This window comes from Protopterus annectens, chromosome 13.part0 (assembly GCF_019279795.1).
Source record: "Protopterus annectens isolate FY-2018-M chromosome 13.part0, PAN1.0, whole genome shotgun sequence".
NCBI classification, from domain to species: Eukaryota; Metazoa; Chordata; order Ceratodontiformes; family Protopteridae; genus Protopterus; species Protopterus annectens.
Genome location: NC_056747.1, coordinates 927,381,432 through 927,399,975, shown reverse-complemented (window position 1 = coordinate 927,399,975; position 18,544 = coordinate 927,381,432). Strand labels below are relative to the sequence as shown.

The window sequence follows — 18,544 nt, the reverse complement described above, 5'->3', positions numbered from 1 at the left end:
GAATATGGATGTGGAGGGGGCAGTGGACACAGATAGGGGAAGAGAGTTCCAATTTCTGGCAACGGTGTGGGAGTAGAGCGCTTTCCCTGCATTATTGTTAACTTTGGTGATGGAGAGGACAGATTTTTCACTGGATCTTAGGTACTGGTTTGCAGTATAGACAGTAAGTAGGTTGGATAATGAAGGTTTTTTTTCAGGATATTTGAGAATATTGTAGGCTGTGCCCAGCTGGTGATAGTTAAGTAGCTGTGGTAGCTTAAGCCATTTTAGTTCTTATAGTGCAGCACAGTGAAGGGTTCTATGGGTTGAGTTAGTGGCAAACTTGGCTATTTTATTGTAGCATGATTCTAGTTTGTCTAGGTCACATTGTCTGATTTGGGTAAAGATTGGTGCTGCGTATAATATAGTTGAGAGGAGGTGGCTTTGTGCAAGAGTGACTCTTGCTTTTTGTGAGAGAAAGGACTTATGCCTGTATAGGGAGCCTAGTTTTTTGTGTACTAGTTTTATGGTATGTGAGATGTGAACATCAAAGTAGAGATTATTATCTATTTCAATGCCCAGAAGTTTGGTGTGGTTAGAAGGGGAGATGGTGGTGCTGTCCTTAGATGTTATGGTAAAGGAGAGGGTTTTTTTTTATCTATTAGGGGTAAATAATAGCAGTTTTGTACTTTTGGGATTTAGAATTAGTTGGATACCTGATATCCATTTTTCTACTGAGTTAAAGGTATCTTGAGTGAGTGTATGTAGGGTGGTGGGAGATGAGGCAGAGAAGATCAGGGTTTAATCTTTACCTATCTTCACAGCAGTAGTGGAATTAGAAGCTCAGTCTTTAAAAATAATACTAGCAGTGATGGTGTTCCAGCTGTAAGTACCATCTGTGCAGGAAGGAGGGAAATTTAAATTAACCAAGTTAATAAAAACAAATGTGGTTTGGAATTAAGTGTCAAAGTAACTGCTGAGAATGACTTGTAAAGTGGACTTCAAAATGTATCCCAAAGTTGTGCCACATGGAAGAGAGTACACTATGGATTTTTAAAAGAGCATGCTTGCCTTTGCAAAGTTTCCTTTGGTGAGCATAGCATTAAGTTTGCCAATATGTCAGGAAGTGATGCCAGTTCAATTGATTGTGGGGAGCAAAGTCAGCAGAAATATGGAGCTGATTCCTTCTAATAAAGGGACTATTGAAACTGCAAAATGTAACACTGACTGGATATGGGATATATCAGGAGGTTGCAGATCAACATGATCAGACTGAGAAAACATTGCAGAAGGAATTGGAAAATCTAAAGCAGGAAAATAAAAGGAAAACTAAATTATTCCACAACATAAAGAGGTAAAGACATTTTTTAAATTCTGCATAAAATTAGCAATATCTTTAACAGGAAAAGTATAAATTCTGCAAAAAGCAAGTTTAAAGGAGAAGAGTGCTGCACAACATTTGCTCTTCTCCTTTATTTTTGCCCTTTTTGTTTCAGTATTGGAACTCAATATTGTGAGTGCCGACATTGCAATGGGGGGGGGGCAAGGAAAACATCAGTAGGTCAGCTATGAAGCTACAATATTAAAGTAATGATTATGAATAGAAAATATATATATTTTTTTCATTTATTTCATAAAATGGCAAAAAAGAATTCTACTCAATCAATCATAACACTGGGTATAATTGTTTTTCTAGGCAAAAATTACTTGTGAATAGTGATTTGGGTATCATATTGGCACAGCAGTTAGCATTTCTGCCTCTCAATGATTGGTTCTCCACTTAGCTCCTTGCTGTACATCCTTATTTGCAGAGTCGGTATGGTCATCCTGTATGTGTGGATTTTGGTATGTGTTTTCAGTTTCATCCCACTTCCATAGGTGAACAGATATTCTTCCATAGGTTTGTGTTGTGTGTTAGTAGGTTGACACCTGTTCAGGAGTAGTTCCTTTGCTTTGTGCCCAGTAAATGCTAGGGTAGGCTTTGCAGACACAAGAAAGTGTGTTTTGAGGTCAAAAAACAAATGCAGGGATGTTTTGATGCCCTTCTTTTCTAGTTATTCGAAAAATTTACTTTTGTGTATCACCAAGGCAATGGGATACCACAGAGATCATGAGAATTAATCATGATAATACCATAAAATATATGTTGCAAAATATATTTGCAGATGTGTATGTCTTATTTATTAATGACTATTATACAGTCAATTCTTTCCAGAAATGTATTTATGTACTCATACATGTAAAAGCTAGTATTCAAAAGTATGATGTTTACAGACTGCACTTGGCTAATTTTATTAGCATTTCCTTTCAGACTGCTGAGTACTTGCAGGGTTCTAGACAATGTACTGATGTACATTTGGGAAGATACTATTTTAAAGATATACATATATATTATGTACACTTTTTTCAGAAGATTAATTTTCTTATTTTAATATGGGATAAGTTATATTGCATACATATACATGTGTCAACATATTTGACACATTAATAATTTGCTTCTGTATGAAATTAGTTTTTTATATTTCAATTGCTTCTAGGAGCAACCAATTTCTTATGTTTTAATCTGATATAAAAACAGAATATTTTATTATTATAGCAGTAGTATTTTCTATTGTTAATAACTGCAATCTGCACTTTTCAGTCTTTTTGACCGTCAGATTATCTATCTGATTTTCTGAGCAATTTTCCAAACTTAGAATATTTGGGAAAGTGTTTGGTCTACACTTCTGATGCAGATGTCTCAGGAAGTACCTCAAGTAAAACATCATCAAACAGTCTTAAGAAGACATTCTGTATTGGATGAAAACTCTAGTGCTCTCCTGTGGTTGGGAATGTCTTTTGGGATGCTTTTAGCTACCTCATCAGACAGTTCTCTGTGTGCTTGTTTGTTGGAGGTATGGCAGATGTAGTCTCTGTGTTCACTCCAATTGTATTAGTTTTGAACAAATGTGGGATGTTTTCTTAACTGCCTCCCATTTCACTTGAGCAATACTTAATCAAGGCTGCTCACAGTACTTCACAATCATGCCCTTCTGGCAACTTGTCTGTGGAATCATGCTGTTATTCTCACTCATTCCCCTTCTTTCAAAGAGTACAGATATATTGCCCCTTAATAACAGTATTTTAGCTATGCTGTTTTATTTCATTTTTTCAATCTGTCCTGAACTTAACTCAGGTTTTCAGGTTGTAACAGAGAAGTAGCTATAGGACAGGAATTATATTCCTTATTCTACAACCAGTCAAACATTGTGCTATCAAAAGTCTTTTTTTTCTGTCTTTTCTTTATTCCCATTTTCTGTTGACAGCCCTCCAATGACCTGATTGGCCTTTTCACTCCTCTTTCGGTGAATGCCAGTCATAACAGCCATCAGTTTGGCAGCCACCATTTTTTTTTCCCTGGTCCTGTCCCTAGTAGCTTGGGGCAGTCTAATGTCAGTCGAATCCCCAGTGCCACCTTAATTACTCAATTAATTAATTTCTTCTGTGCATGAATCCAAATGTGGCTACTGTGCTAAGATGCAGATTAGGTGGCACACATATCTCAACACAAATGCTACATGCTGGACCACCCAACTCCTACGGATGCCTTGTCAGGCAGGGGGTTGGTCTACACTATCAGGATGGGCATATAAACATCAGCAAGTCAGTTCCTCTTTTCCCATGTGATTCTTCTAGCATTTAGCTCATTAACTGGTGCTAGAACTTGTGCATTGCAATTAGGGATCCATCTCTGTATACCACTGAGCTGAGTTACACACTAACATCCAGGTTAGGCAGAGTTCCTCATTGACTCTCTTCAAGAGGAATCTTGATGAGTGGATGGGGGATCGTAGGTTTACCCTGGGTATCACTTCTGTGTCACTGTTAGACAGAGGCACAGTATACTAACCTTGAAAAAGGGCATAGCAAAATTAATTTAAAATGGGTGGTGAAAGCCAAACACACTCTGGCTAGGCTTATAAATGCCCTAGGGCAGATAGCCTAGTATGAACCTATGAACCTATGAACATTGCAGAATATTTCTATACTCCAGCAAAGCTAAGTGTATGTCTCTATATCAGTTATTGCTTTGAACTTTCACAGTGAGGATTTTACAGTCTGTAGAGTCCTACTGAATTGACCATTTGACTATAAGTAGCTGTGACTAGAATTATTCAATGCTTGCATGCTGTTGACTATTATCACTAATAACAAATATTACCACATTAAGAATCCCATGTCTCTTTTAAGCTCCTGTTGGTTTTCCCAACATAGTAGCATGGACATTCTCTACACATAGCTAAATAAACTTTATTCCTAGTTTTACACTCCACATATATCATAGGTGAATATTCTAATTTAGTCACGGGATGGACAAACAAATTCTTAGTGGATATGGATCCACAGGCTTAAAGGTCCTACATGTGAACGTCCTTACTATATCTGAGACTGATCTCGGTTTTCTAAAAACACTATGCTGCTCCTGGGAAAACCAACAGGAGCTTAAAAGAGAGAATTTTAAAACATTTGGGAGACATAAGGAGTGATGTAGCAAGTAGTGCTTTAAATAAGCATGTAAAGATGCATAAAGGACATAGTTCCAATTTTATGGTTCTGCAGCTAATTTATGACAATTTTAGAGGTGGCAGTATGACAGATAAAACTGAAAGTAGTGAGATGAAAAGGATCATTATGTTGCAGGCATATAAAGGCTATGGCCTTAATGGTAATGTACCAGTGAAACCAGCACTTAAGGCAAGAAAATTATGGCATTAACATTGCTAAGTTACTATGGTTACTAATTGAATTTAATTGGGTTTTATTAGTGTATTTTAATGGATGTTCTTAATTAAAATGTATTAAAGGTAATATTTTAGTAGAGTTTTGTATTGTCGGATGAAGTGCAGTGATGAAAGTGCTTACTTGAGTTTTTTGAATTATTAAAATTATTTCTTCAGCTGAGGTGGTTGGTTGTTGAACATTTTTTCTTTCTGTAATCTACAATGATGCAGAATTATTAGCCATTCAAGTAGGTTAGGTCTATACTCAGTGATGTCCAACAAGGGTACAGGTTTGAATCTTTCCCCCTTCATTTATGTACTGTTTGACATTGAGAAAGTCACTTAACCAGAAAGTCCTCTGGAGTAACTGGGAATTTGTGCTAGGCTCCTTAAAGATCTTCAGGACTGCACACCTAGTAACTATAAACCTGTTTTTATTGTTTGCCAGCCATTCCCTAATACACAGCTGATCTAATTCAGGAAATGTTATAACAATATCACCAGCACACCATTTTTAATGCAACACAGACAATTTATTCTTCAAGGGCAGCGGGCACTGTATTTGTAGATGCAGCACTTAAATGCCAGTAGCAACCTTTGCATTAATAATTGTTCTCTTTAATGTGGATTTTTTCAGATGACTTTTCTTTTGCAGAGATTGTGTATATTGACTTAGCATATCTTATCAGGTGGTTAATATTTCTTATGCTGTCAAACACTCTGCTGTTTAATGTGAGCTACATCAGGCTAGATCTTACGGTATGATACCTGTGATCTTTTAGTTCATCCAAAGCTACCAGTAAATTTCACATAACTTATTGGCAGTGTTTATGGTGTAACAGGTAGCACACTTATTTTTGATGAGAAGGGTGTGGGTTTGATTGCCAGACCAGAGAAATTGTGTGGTAAGACTGCAGTGTAGCATAATGAGGGATTTGCACTCCAAAGTGTGTCATCCTTCAGGTGAGACTTTAAACCAAGGACCTATCTGCTTGAGTTGATGGAAGTTCAGGTGCTTGTAAATGATCCCACAACACCTTTCAAAAAGAGGGTCTATATTATATCATCGAATGCTTAAAAAAGCGAACGATGAATAATCGAACCCATGTAAGCGAAAGCTTACAATCTCGAAAGCTCAGAACAAAATCACTGTTCCAAAAAAAAGAAGAAAAAAAAATAATACATAAAGTGGGGGGCTTTGCCCCCCCCACACCCCCATTACTTAAATATACCAACTCCAAGATCGCACTACAGCGCCAAAAATGGCAAAGTAACAGAAGCAGCCAAGTGAATTCTTTCCCTGGGAAAGAATTAACTTAAAAGCCGCTTCGCTATTTTGCATTTTCGTTGTTTTAAGTTCAACCAAGACGAAAATTCCCTGATAGCCTGGCCAATTTTCCCCTAGTAAGATATATATATATATATATATATATATATATATATATATATATATATATATATATATACCACCATGGATCTTTCCTGAAAAGAGGCCACTAGCCTAGTGGGACTAACCTAGTCAGCAAAAAAAAAAAAAATAAAAATGTCTTCATAACAATAATGGGTATACACAGTTAACAAAATTACTATAACTGCTGGTGGGGGTGGGGGTTATCTGATATTTTGGTTTTAACCCCAAGTCTAAGCCTGAAAACAGACCAAATGGATCACTGCTCTTACCCACATTAACAAAAACAAACAAATGGAAAGATGAAAGTACTTAACTTTGAATTTGTTTTTACAACAAATATTTGGAGTGTTCCTGACCGCCTTGGTGTTTCCTTTACAACTACATTGTGCAGCACATCTTTCTTGGTTACTAGTGTTCTATTTGCTGCATTCTTCACCTTTGGTTTAGATTATTAGTGCACAGTGTATTGAGCAAGTATTTCTTAAATATATCCTGTAATAGCATATGGTCTTCTTTGACTAATATTCTTTTTTTTCCCATTAATATCTTAATGGAATCTTTCACAGCCATGTTCTATAGCAGCTCTTTTTCTAAGCATACCTTTTCTGTCATTCTGTGAAGATTCTGGGTCCATAGCCAACTGGTTTATTTTCTTGCAGACTCATTACATCAGTTCCATTTTGATTTTCATCTATGTGTACTTTGACTAACATATTCACATCAGAATGTTTCAACATGGATGTTTCAGTTATTAACTGTTTAAAGCATTTCCAATTTATTTTCTTACTGTCTACTTCAGTAGCATCTCATATCATGTTTAATAATTTCCTTAGTGATAAACTTAAGTCCAACATATTCAGAGTAAAGTTGGAAAGATACAATATAATTCCAAGAAATCTCATGAGAGCCTGTTTGTTCTCAGAACTGGACATTTGTACTACTGGCTTTATTTTCTTATTGTCTGGTTTTAAGCCTCCAGATGATATGTCCCATATATCTCAGTTCTGTAATTCAGATTTTACATTTACTTTAAGTGAAGGTTATACTGTCTCAGTCTCTTCAGTAACTCAGTCTCATGCCATGCTCTTCTTTCATGTGATTGCACTGGTATGTCATCAGTTATATAAACAGAAATGGAAAGAGATGATCCGCTGTGGCTACCCCTAACAGGAACAGCCGAAAGAGAGAAGCAGCAGCTACTCCTTCTCTCTCTGTTTAAAAGCTCTTTGATACATTTCAGTTACTTATGATATACCAGATGAAAGTCTCAAAAATCTTTTTTTTCTTCCCACAGGCAAGTTAAAAGAACACAGCTTGAACCTTTTCTCATCAATCATGATTTGCTGAAATCCCTAGTATGCATCAAATACAAAAATTACTTACTTTGCATCTGACATGTCAAAACCACTTATTCAACTATATAAAGTACATGGTGTGCTCTTTTTATAGCTTTATTAGGATCTTGGCATCATTGCACACATACATTTTAACTGGTTTCATAACAGTAGCCCATTCAGTAGATTTAAGTTTACACTTTGCAGTTCAATTAATTTTACATTCAATTCCAGAAAGCTACTAGAACTTTCCTTGGAAGCATGCACTATTGGCAGCAATGTAGAAGTTGTATAAATTCAAGTTTAAATTTGATAAACTCCTAGCAAAAACTCAAACTAGTACATTAATCTTTATATTTTAAGCATACCTGCATACATTGTACTGCACATGGCAAATGTGCATTCACACTGTGAATTATTTTTACAACTTCAAGCCTCTGATAAGCCATATGTTCTAAAATCAAATATGCATTTTCTGCATTATCTGTTTTGAATTGAATGCTGTACTTTTTATTCTTATTGCACATAAACACTTTCTGACCTAATGATTTACATTATTACCTGAGTAAGTAATCATGTTACATTATAGATAGTTTCCATTTTATCTGGTTCAAACTGTGCTCAGCACTACACAGACATTATATTATATTACTCTAATAACCAGTGTGAAGTCTAAACAATATGTTATGATTGCTAATGCGAAGATTTTTTTTTTCCAAAAGTCCAGGTGACACTGGTTTCACCTTTCTTTGCACAGTATTAACTCTGTAGACATCATCTACTTAAATAATGACCACAGACAATTTATTCTTTTTCCCACGTTGTAGCACACACAGTCAATTTGAATGAAAGTGCTTCTTTTATTTTACTCATTTTAGCAAAGTGATTTTTCATAGCTTTTACATAATTAAATAATCAAGAGACATTTCTTTCTATCATACTACATCATGCAGAAGTAATCAAGCATAAGCTTCTCATGTGTGCAGAGCATGCAGTAGTAATTTTTATTCACTTTAGGATTTCAATTTTGCATGTAGTTAACTATAATGAAGTAATACCATATGTTCTTTCAGTCATTTTATTTAACACTAAAAGTGATTCTGTCAGTAATCATTCATAAAGCCTAAACATATCTGTTCATACTTTCCTTTTAGATAATTTATTGTACTCCATATGGTTCTCTGTCAGTTAGACCTATGTGTAACTCATCAAATTCAGTGTTTATCCTGATTCTTTAATTCAGTAACAAATACATAAGTAAACTCAGCAGACCTTTGTGTTCTTATGAAGAACAAATGGTGGCTATATAGCAGATTCTTCCTTGGCCCAGCATAACTCAGAAACTTTTGTCTTATCACAACAAGATTTTCCTTTTTCCCCACTTGAAACTCATACCTATTTTAAACTATTATGACTTCTTTGGCTAGCATGCTGCATCTTTTCAGGGTTTCCAGTTATTCTGTGCATAGTCAGATAAGTTGAAATTAAAGATCAATTTATACTTCTTGGACAAATTCATCTGGAGAAAAAATGTTTGATTGTGGCTACTTTTGCACCATTTCTCAAGTGAAAGACAACATTACTTGCTTCCAGTTATACATGACACCACATGTTTTGAACATACAAAATTAATGAGATAGATGCTAACAACATGCAGCCAACTTTGTCATTTACTTATAAAGTGCCAGGTGCAATTAGAAATACCTTTCTATATGCTTTATATTATACAGGTTCATAGGTAGGTACTAGGCTATCTGCCTGAGGGCATTTATAAGCCTAGCCAGTGTGTGTCAGCTTTCGCCGCCCCATTGATTAATTAACGGAGCCTCTGTCAAGAAGAGCCGATGAAGTGATCCCAGCGGTGTATTTTCTGTTATCCATCCACTCGTCAAGGTTTCTCTTGAAGATTGTTAGTGCGGGGCTGTGCCTAATGTAGTTAGAAATTTTGTTCCAAAGCATGGGGAGTCTCTGTGACAGGAATCTATCCCACCAGCATGTTCTATTTATTGTTGTGGTGAGGTTTAACTCACTAGAGCGAGTGGCTTGCAGTGACTTGGATTTCTTTAGGTGGAGCATGTTCATCAATTCTAAGTTGGACATGGCTTTGTAAGTCAGGCAGAGATCACCTCTGAGTAAGCAATATGCCACTAAATTTCTGCCAGCATAGTGATGTAGAGGTATAAAGCCCAGACTGTGGCCTACTTGCCTGGATTTGATTAGCAGCCTGGTGTCTGAAACATTGACAGGGAAAGATGAAAATGCCCCACATAAGTGGAGGGCACACGCTGGATCACTGGTCGGGGTGAGAGATGTACAGGGGGATGTTTTCCTTAAATGAAATAGATGAGAGACTGTAGGTGAGTCACAGTGGAGATGGGATGATGCACCAACATGTCCTCATTGCAAATCCACCCCTGAATGCCAGTGGGTGTATGTGATATGTGTGGAAATAAGATGGTATAAAGAGAAAATACTCTTTGGCAAGCCATACACTGCTGCACCAGTAGCCTCACTTTTCTCACTAGCCATAAGCACTGGTTGAAGTACACCTGAGGGGGGGGGGGGATGCAGAGAGATCTTTAGGGCACCCAGTGGCCAACTGCAAGGAGACAAAAATAAAAAATAAAAAAATTTAATTAAATTAAAAAAAACAAAACAAAACACTTAACATTATACTTTCTTTCTGTTTTTATCTTCAAATTCACCCCTTTTTCAAATGCCCCATGCCCTCTTGAATGCATCTGTTGATTCCTTCCCCTTCACAAGTTCTGATAATCCATTTCATGGGTCCACAGTTGTATATTTCAGGAAGTACACAAGGAGTTGTTAGTGCTTATATCTGTAGTTTTGTACTTTACTGTGGCCTATCTGTTTGCTCTTGTTCCATGGAATCGTGGAAATCAATTGGTCGCTCATGTTAATGTATAACAAATGATTAGCACTGAAACTGATGTGCACTGTTTTGTAGATGTTTCACTGTTCCCCAGTGCTGTAGAACTATGACATTGGTATATATACACACACATATATATATATATATATATATATATATATATATATATATATATATATATATATATATATATATATATATATATATACACACACATATACATATACATTCAAGACTATGTGGGGCTCCATTTTTTTTGGAGGGGGTACTCTTTGTAAAAATGAATAGTTTTGGTTTGGGTTGTCCTGTTACTGATGGCAGGACAGAGTAGTTGCATTGTGTGGGATCACATTGCAATCTCTCATAGAAGAGGCCTCACCTCCTCCCTCTGCTGTTCCTTTCCAGAAGGATCCCTCCACATTTCCTTGACATAATATTAATATAGCATGTTACTTTTCTGTTTAGCTCTTCTATTCTCTGGTCATATCCTTTCCCCTCCATCCCATGCATCTTTATGGTGGCTTTCCTTTGGAGTGTTCTGTCTGCCCGAATTCCTCCAGAATTCCCCTTGTTCTCCTAACTTTCCACTCTGCGTTCATTTCTACTATACAACCTTTCTACCCACTCTCTCTTCCATCACCCTTCACTATTCACAACTTTCTTCTATGCTTCTTTCTCTAAGTTTCTTCTCTTTTACTCTTCTCCTTCACCCTGTCTTTTACACTACCTATTTCTTTACCCCCTTCTTACTTTCCCCACTTGTTCGCCTATATCCTATGACTCCCTTAACTTAGTCATTACTAGTTTGATGGTGTAATTAAACTTAGAACTTTTGCAAAATTATTTATGCTAGACAGTTGACATAATGTTTATCTGTACTAGTATGTAAAGTGTATTGAATTACTTTATAATAAGTTTATGTTTGATAGTTTATATTCTTGAAACAAGTTTATGTGGTTTGATTTATGTATTCTTAATGTGTTTCTTTTGGCTCTTTTCTCCCAGGGCCTCCACTGAGAATGGGCTCTGCTTGGCCCAGTGGACTATCCCGGTAAACAAATGCCAATAAGTAAATAAATAAATTGCACATAGTACTCATGTTGTGGTTGATCAGGTCCCACTAGAGCAGGACCATTACCTCTTTGCTTCTGGCCATCTATCTGCTAATGCTACATGTTAACATACTTTTTGCTGTTACCAATATCCTCTTACTCTGCTTTACTCTGCCCCTAGTGGCCAGGTATATAAATATATGGTTGAATATGTTATACATGATAATTTAATAAAAATGTTTCTTGTTTTTAAAAAAAAAGACTCCCAAATCCTTTCACTACTCTGTTACAATCATTTGCACTACCCCCTCAGCTGATACCTCATGCTATATGGGTGTAATGTCTGAGACCTTCTCTTCTGAAATAAAACTTTGCTTTTCTTTCTGACCCAGTGCTTTGATTTTTAAAGACGAGTGCTGAAAATGTCCTTCTCTTATATTTTTGACTGCCTCTCCCCTCACTTTATCTTCTTCTAAGGTACTTCTCTTCTACACATACATGCAGTATCCATATTTAATCTCTGGTTCTTCTCTGATTCAGTGCATTTCAGTGAGCATTGCAGTGTATCACTGCAAAAGGGCAGTTTTCTTTTCAGCATATCTTTAGGATTTAACCCTCATGAACATCTGAAGTTAAATTGTACATTTTCCTCTGAAAGATGACTAGTGTCTTGCAACATCAGTTTTTAAAAAGCTGCAGAATAATTTCGTTTTTACTGTTTCTGATGTTTGATTATACATGAGTGTGGTGAAAATCTTATGGAGTATAAAAATGTAAGCAATTGTAATGGCATTTTTTTTAAATATTTTGATGGAGGATATTCAGTATGACATTTTCTTAATGCATCTAGTCAAATGAGCTACCTGATGTTCTCAAATAGTGATTAAAATCCAAAAAGATGCTGTTGTAATTGTAATCTTGAAAGTTTACTGATTTCAATTTGATGTGCATGTTCGTTTGTAATAAATAAATAAACAGGGAAATGATAAATGCGTTCATTCTATGACCAGTGTTTAGTATAAAGTTTAAGGAATGAAAAAAAGTAAGGTAAGTAAGCTATGCATTTTGCTGTCTAGGGTAAGCTACATGCTAATAAGACTATATATATATATTTTTTATTTTAGAGTTCCCAACTACGGTTAGTGGAAATGAAGGACCATCTCTCCCATATCAAGAGTTCCCAACTATGGTTAGTGGAAGTGAAGGACCATCTCTCCCTTCCCAAGGCCCCTCCTTCTCACCTGCTGATTCCCAGCTACAGCCACGGCGCCTTTTTATCGAGACTGCTGCAGATGTCTGTAATGGGGAATATTTCCTATTTAGCCCTACATCTCTGCAAAGCATTTCAGCAGCACTATCATCAGCAGTTCCAACAGAGAGCATCAACAGCTGTCCTCAGAGCCCTGTCGTTCCCATGTTCCCAGTAATGTCACCACCTCAGGAAGGAATTCTGCAACAAGTAACACAAAGAAACACCATGCCACAGACTATGGATAACATCAGCCCTCCTGCTGTGACATCTCTGCAATCAGTAGTGAACATTCCTTGTACATCAGTGTATAATATGACAAATGTAGTTACACTTGCTTCAAGTACACCACAGTTATCTGTGCCATCTAGAAGAACCATCAGCCATCAGGGCAGTGTGACTGAAAATGGTGCACAAATGACTAACTCATCTCAAGCAATAAATCAGCCAATTCCTTCAATGGCATCTACAAGAGTAAGTGATGGGACATGCAGACAGGGACAAACTGAATATATGACTTTTGAACAAAGAAAACTGACAGAAATGTCTTCACAAACTCAGTGTCCCTTCATTTTAGAAAATCCTGTCTGTACTGTACCACCATGCACAGATACAGATGTTATTTCTGTAAATGGGAGTTTGCCGCAAAACTGTTCAGCACCACTGCCCAATGTACTGTCTCCAGCCTCGCTGACAGCTCCTGTCCCCCACCGTGCCACATCTTCTCTACAGGACTTTCAGCGGTCACTCTCACAGCTTTTAACTAGTCAAAGTATACCCCTTTATTCAATGAGCTCACATAAGGCACAGCAGGGAACTTTGGGAACAGCTAAACTTTCTGGAGCTGCCACTGTAGATTCTGACACAAAGTCATTCAAAGAAGAAAAAGTGAGTAGAACTGTAAGTATGTCATTTTATCCATCAGTGCTGGAGTATTTATTTTGTACAACTCCTGTAGTTTCAGTACTAAAAAATGATTTCTATACATTTTTGTATCATTTCTATACTCGTTATATTTCTATGTCTGCCTGACTTTCAAGTACCTGCTTGAAAAGTGAATTACACTTCCCTTTTCAATTAAGATTTTTCAAACATTTAATTGCAATATTTCCTTTTATAAAGAGCTAAGAATGGCAGCTTCTTTCAAGATGCTTTTAAATGTTTATTTCCTGTAGATGCTGCCTTCACAGAGGTCATTTGATTTGCCTGATTCCTCTCCTGTAAAAGAATCTCCATTAAACACTCCAAGAGAGCCATTGTCACCTGTAGAAGAAGGTAAAATGTACCAATGTTTCATATGCATTTATGAGTAAGCAGTAATGTAAGTGAATTGTCATTTATTAACTGACAAATGTGGTTAATGTACAGGATGAACAAAAGTATGCATGGCTCCTTTCTGTCATGACGATGTGAAGTTTAATAGAGCATAACACATAACCCACTGTGTGATTTTGTACTTATAGTACTGCAGTTTCAATGCTAAATTGCAGCCTTAATATCAAAGAATAGAGGTCATATCAGAGAAGAGATATGCTGTAGAGAGGAGGTGAATGAAGGTCAGCAGGACTAAGACAGAATATGTGTGTGTGAATGAGAGGGAGGATAGAGGAATGGTGAGGATGCAGGGAGTACAGCTGGCAAAGGTGGATGAGTTTAAATACTTGAGATCTACATTTCAGAGTAATGGTGAGTATGGAAGAGAGGTGAAGAAGAGAGTGCAGGCAGGGTGGAGTGGGTGGAGAAGAGTGCCAGGAGTGATTTGTGACAGACAGGTACCAGTAAGAGTGAAAGGGAAGATCACAAGATGGTAGTGAGACCAGCTATGTTATATGGGTTGGAGACAGATGCACTGCCGAAAAGACAGGAATCAGAGCTAGAGGTGGAAGTGTTAAAGATGTTAAGATTTGCACTGGGTATGACAAGGATGGACAGGAGTAGAAATAAGAGTATTAGAGGGTCAGTTCAGGTTGGACAGTTTGGAGACAAAGTGAGAGAGGAGAGATTGCTTTGGTTTGGACATGAGCTGAGGAGGGATGCTGCATATATTGGGAAAAGGATGCTAAGGATGAGACTGCCAGGTAAGAGGAAAAGAGGAAGGCCTAAGATAAGGTTTATGGATGTAGTGAGAGAGGACATGCAGGTAGTTGGTGTGACAGAGCAAGATGCAGAGGACAGGAAGAAATGGAAGCAGAGGATCTGCTATGGTGACCCCTAATGGGAGCGGCCAAATGAAAAAGAAGAAAAATATCAGAGTAGTGAACAGATTTAACTGCATGTGACACCACATATCACAGATCACAGTAGTTCTCAACAGAAAGACCGCAGCATAGAAAACTATCTACTCAGCTTAACAATGTAGAGGTTTAAGGTATCACACAGTGAAAACTCTAGCTTGGCTAGGTTTTTCTTGCAGCTTTTACTAATTGGTTTACCTGTGAAACTTTTTTACTTTTAAGGAAAAAGTAAAAAGTCATTGATGTTCAGAAGCCATATAGTTGAAACACTTGATGTCCATAAGGGGTCATTTGCATATATCCCATGGGCCTCTATTCCATGAGGTTTAATGTATATCACACAGTGAAAACTCTAGCTTGGCTAGGTTTTTCTTGCAGTTTTTATAACAAACTCCAAGGTCAGTGTGCCTTAGGCTGAACTGTAAAATCCTTTAAAGCTTGTTCAGTTTCTGAGCTAAGAAGATGATGACATTTTGTAGATAGAATGCAAGTGTGAATCAAATTCTAATGTCAGCTTTGTTGATGCACCTCACCTTCCTTCCCTAATATAGCCCTATTTTGTTTTCTTTATGTTTCATTTTTGAAGGTGTATAGCAACTTAAGAAAGTAAAGTAAAATGCTGATATGATGAGACATAATCATGGTTTTCCTGATAGCACTAATGCACAAGTTCATTTTCAACATTTTGGCAACTCCTTACATCAGAGTAGCTCACAGAAATTGATTGCTGTAAGCTTGTTTTGATAGAGCAACAGGGGTTTAATAAAACACATGCACATGCGCGCACACACAGACTCACACGCACACACACACACACACACATTTATATACACACACACAGCATACAAATATGTACATGCTCACATACACTCACTCTTGCACATACTATATCACTCATGAGCTCTCTCTCTCTGTCGCACACACACACACACACACACATATACATACATACATACACATATATATGCACATGTAGAAATACTACTGTCTGTCTGCTCACATACGTACAGGGATAAATAAACATTAAATAAACATTATTGCAGTATTATTGTCCCCAGAAAAATAAAGGCACATGTTCCAGACGTTGTGTGAGAGTGGCTGTAATATGACATATTTTCTGGCATAGTAGGTCACAAACATTTGTGAATGTTATTCTTGGCTATGTGACTGATAATGTTAGCTGAGATTAAACCTGCTTTAGAAATAAGCAGGTTGCATCAGCCATCCCCTATGTGTTCCATTTGCACTGCATTTTTATCTGATTTGCATACTGATTGTTGTGTTGTCCAAATGTATAGAGGGCTAGAAGTATGCTATATTTATTAATAATCAGGAAGAATGTTGTAATGAAATTGCAAGTTTGAAAAACATGGTATGTCAGAAAAACTTATCTATAGATTTATACTAGAAATTTCTTTTGACACCTGGATTTCCAAAGTATTGAAACCAAGCGTCATGTGGTTATGGGCATCCATGTAATTGATAAAATGTTATTAAAAACATTAAAATTATTAAATAGTTGAAAAGTTAAACCCATCTTACTGATAAAAAAGTCACTGCTTATGTCCATATCAGCAACTACCTTAAAGGCTGAGCTATCTGAAAATATGCTTATCATTTTCAACCTTTGTGAACATGTGTGGCACTCTGTCTCAGAATGTAACTTTCGGGCTATGAAGCCTTTACAGATCTTTTTCCCTGTCAGAGGTGTAAAATCCAATACTTACCACTTCAAAAAAAAAGTATAAAAAAAAACATATTTTGAAAGTAAGTGTTATACCTTTAGAATGGTTTTGCCCACCTTTGTACCTTACCCCCATATACGTGTATATATATATATATATATATATATATATATATATATATATATACACACATGTATATATATATATATATATATATATATATATATATATATATATATATATATATATATATATACACACATGTATATATATATATATATATATATATATATATATATATATATATATATATATATGTACTAACTCCAAGACCATAGCACTTTGGAAGAGAGAGAATCCTCCAAGATAATTCTCAGTTGGTTAAATTCATGATGCTAATTACCTCTGAAATCTTATTAAATTATTATTCACTTGGCTATAGAGGAAAAGGGTATAGATTGAATCAGTCCAGCTACATTGTTAAAAATACATAAGTAAATAAATGAATAGCTAACATAGCTTTTCGTCTTGGCTATCACCACAGATATTATAATTGAATAATTATAATTTTAAATACTGACCGAAGGGCCTTATTGGGAGGTCTGGGTTGATGTTAGCTTCTATTAATGTACTGCACCATTATAAATTTCACCTAATTTAAACTTGAGATGAAACTCACTGTATTCCCTGCATTCTCCCCCAGCCTTAGTATTTCCTCAGGCTAATTAAACCACTCTACTTACATTCAATACTCAGTCTTTAATTTTTCCTCACTCTTTTTACTTATTCTTCCTGTATTTTCTTTCCTTCTCCTCAAATCTTCTAAAGTCTGAATTGGTAGCACATTATTTTGCGGATATGTTCTGATTAAACTGCCTTGGTGGTTTATTGCTTTGTGTATATGTTCTGCACTGCAAATAATTTATATGTTCCATCTTACATAATTGTTTAGTTTTGCTGTTTGTCGTTGTATACTGTTCTGTCTTCCATAATTGATTAGTTTTGCTGTTTATCATTGCATACTGTTCTGCCTTACATAATTGTTTAGTTTTCCTGTTTGTCGTTGTATACTGTTCTGTCTTCCATAATTGATTAGTTTTGCTGTTTATCGTTGTATACTGTTCTGCCTTACATAATTGTTTAGTTTTGCTGTTTGTCATTGTATACTGTTCTCTCTTCCATAATTGATTACTTTTGCTGTTTATCATTGTATACTGTTCTGCCTTACATAATTGTTTAGTTTTGCTGTTTGTCATTGTATACTGTTCTGTCTTCCATAATTGATTAGTTTTGCTGTTTATCGTTGTATACTGTTCTGCCTTACATAATTGTTTAGTTTTGCTGTTTGTCATTGTATACTGTTCTGTCTTCCATAATTGATTAGTTTTGCTGTTTATCGTTGTATACTGTTCTGCCTTACATAATTGTTTAATTTTGCTGTTTGTCGTTGTATACTGTTCTGTCTTCCATAATTGATTAGTTTTGCTGTTTATCGTTGTATACTGTTCTGCCTTACATAATTGTTTAGTTTTGCTGTTTGTCATTGTATACTGTTCTGTCATCCATAATTGATTAGTTTTGCTGTTTAACATTGTATACTGTTCTGCCTTACATAATTGTTTAGTTTTGCTGTTTATCATTGTATACTGCATCTTCATGTATGCTAACTTGTAATTTGATGCTTCAGTTTTACTTTTGCCCTGGGTCATACCTGAAAGGACTTTTTGGACCAACGTACATAACAGGCTACAAATGTATAAATAGTTAATTAATAATAATAATCCCTGTTTGTTAGGCCCACTGAATGAAGAATCACTTTTCAGGGGTGACCTGGGAGCAACATCTGGCTAAGTGACTTGCTCAAGGTCATACAGCAGGTAAAAGAGGGCTGAAAAAAATCAAACTATGTACCACAGGAACTACAGCTCATAGCATTAACACTCTGCA

The 18,544-nt window shown here is 36.2% G+C and overlaps 1 protein-coding gene across 2 annotated transcripts in view; it reads left to right on the top strand.

Annotated features, from left to right (window-relative positions):
- The window catches only part of WNK4 (WNK lysine deficient protein kinase 4), an 895,969-nt gene that overhangs the window by 718,796 nt on the left and 158,629 nt on the right, over nt 1-18,544 (top strand). The window contains exons 15-16 of one of the 2 annotated variants that reach the window (XM_044054689.1): nt 12,554-13,566; nt 13,854-13,953. In XM_044054689.1, the coding sequence (XP_043910624.1) occupies nt 12,554-13,566; nt 13,854-13,953 (1,113 nt within the window). Of the gene's footprint in view, nt 1-12,553; nt 13,579-13,853; nt 13,954-18,544 lie in introns of both variants that reach the window. The other variant, XM_044054688.1, reaches the window with a different exon arrangement.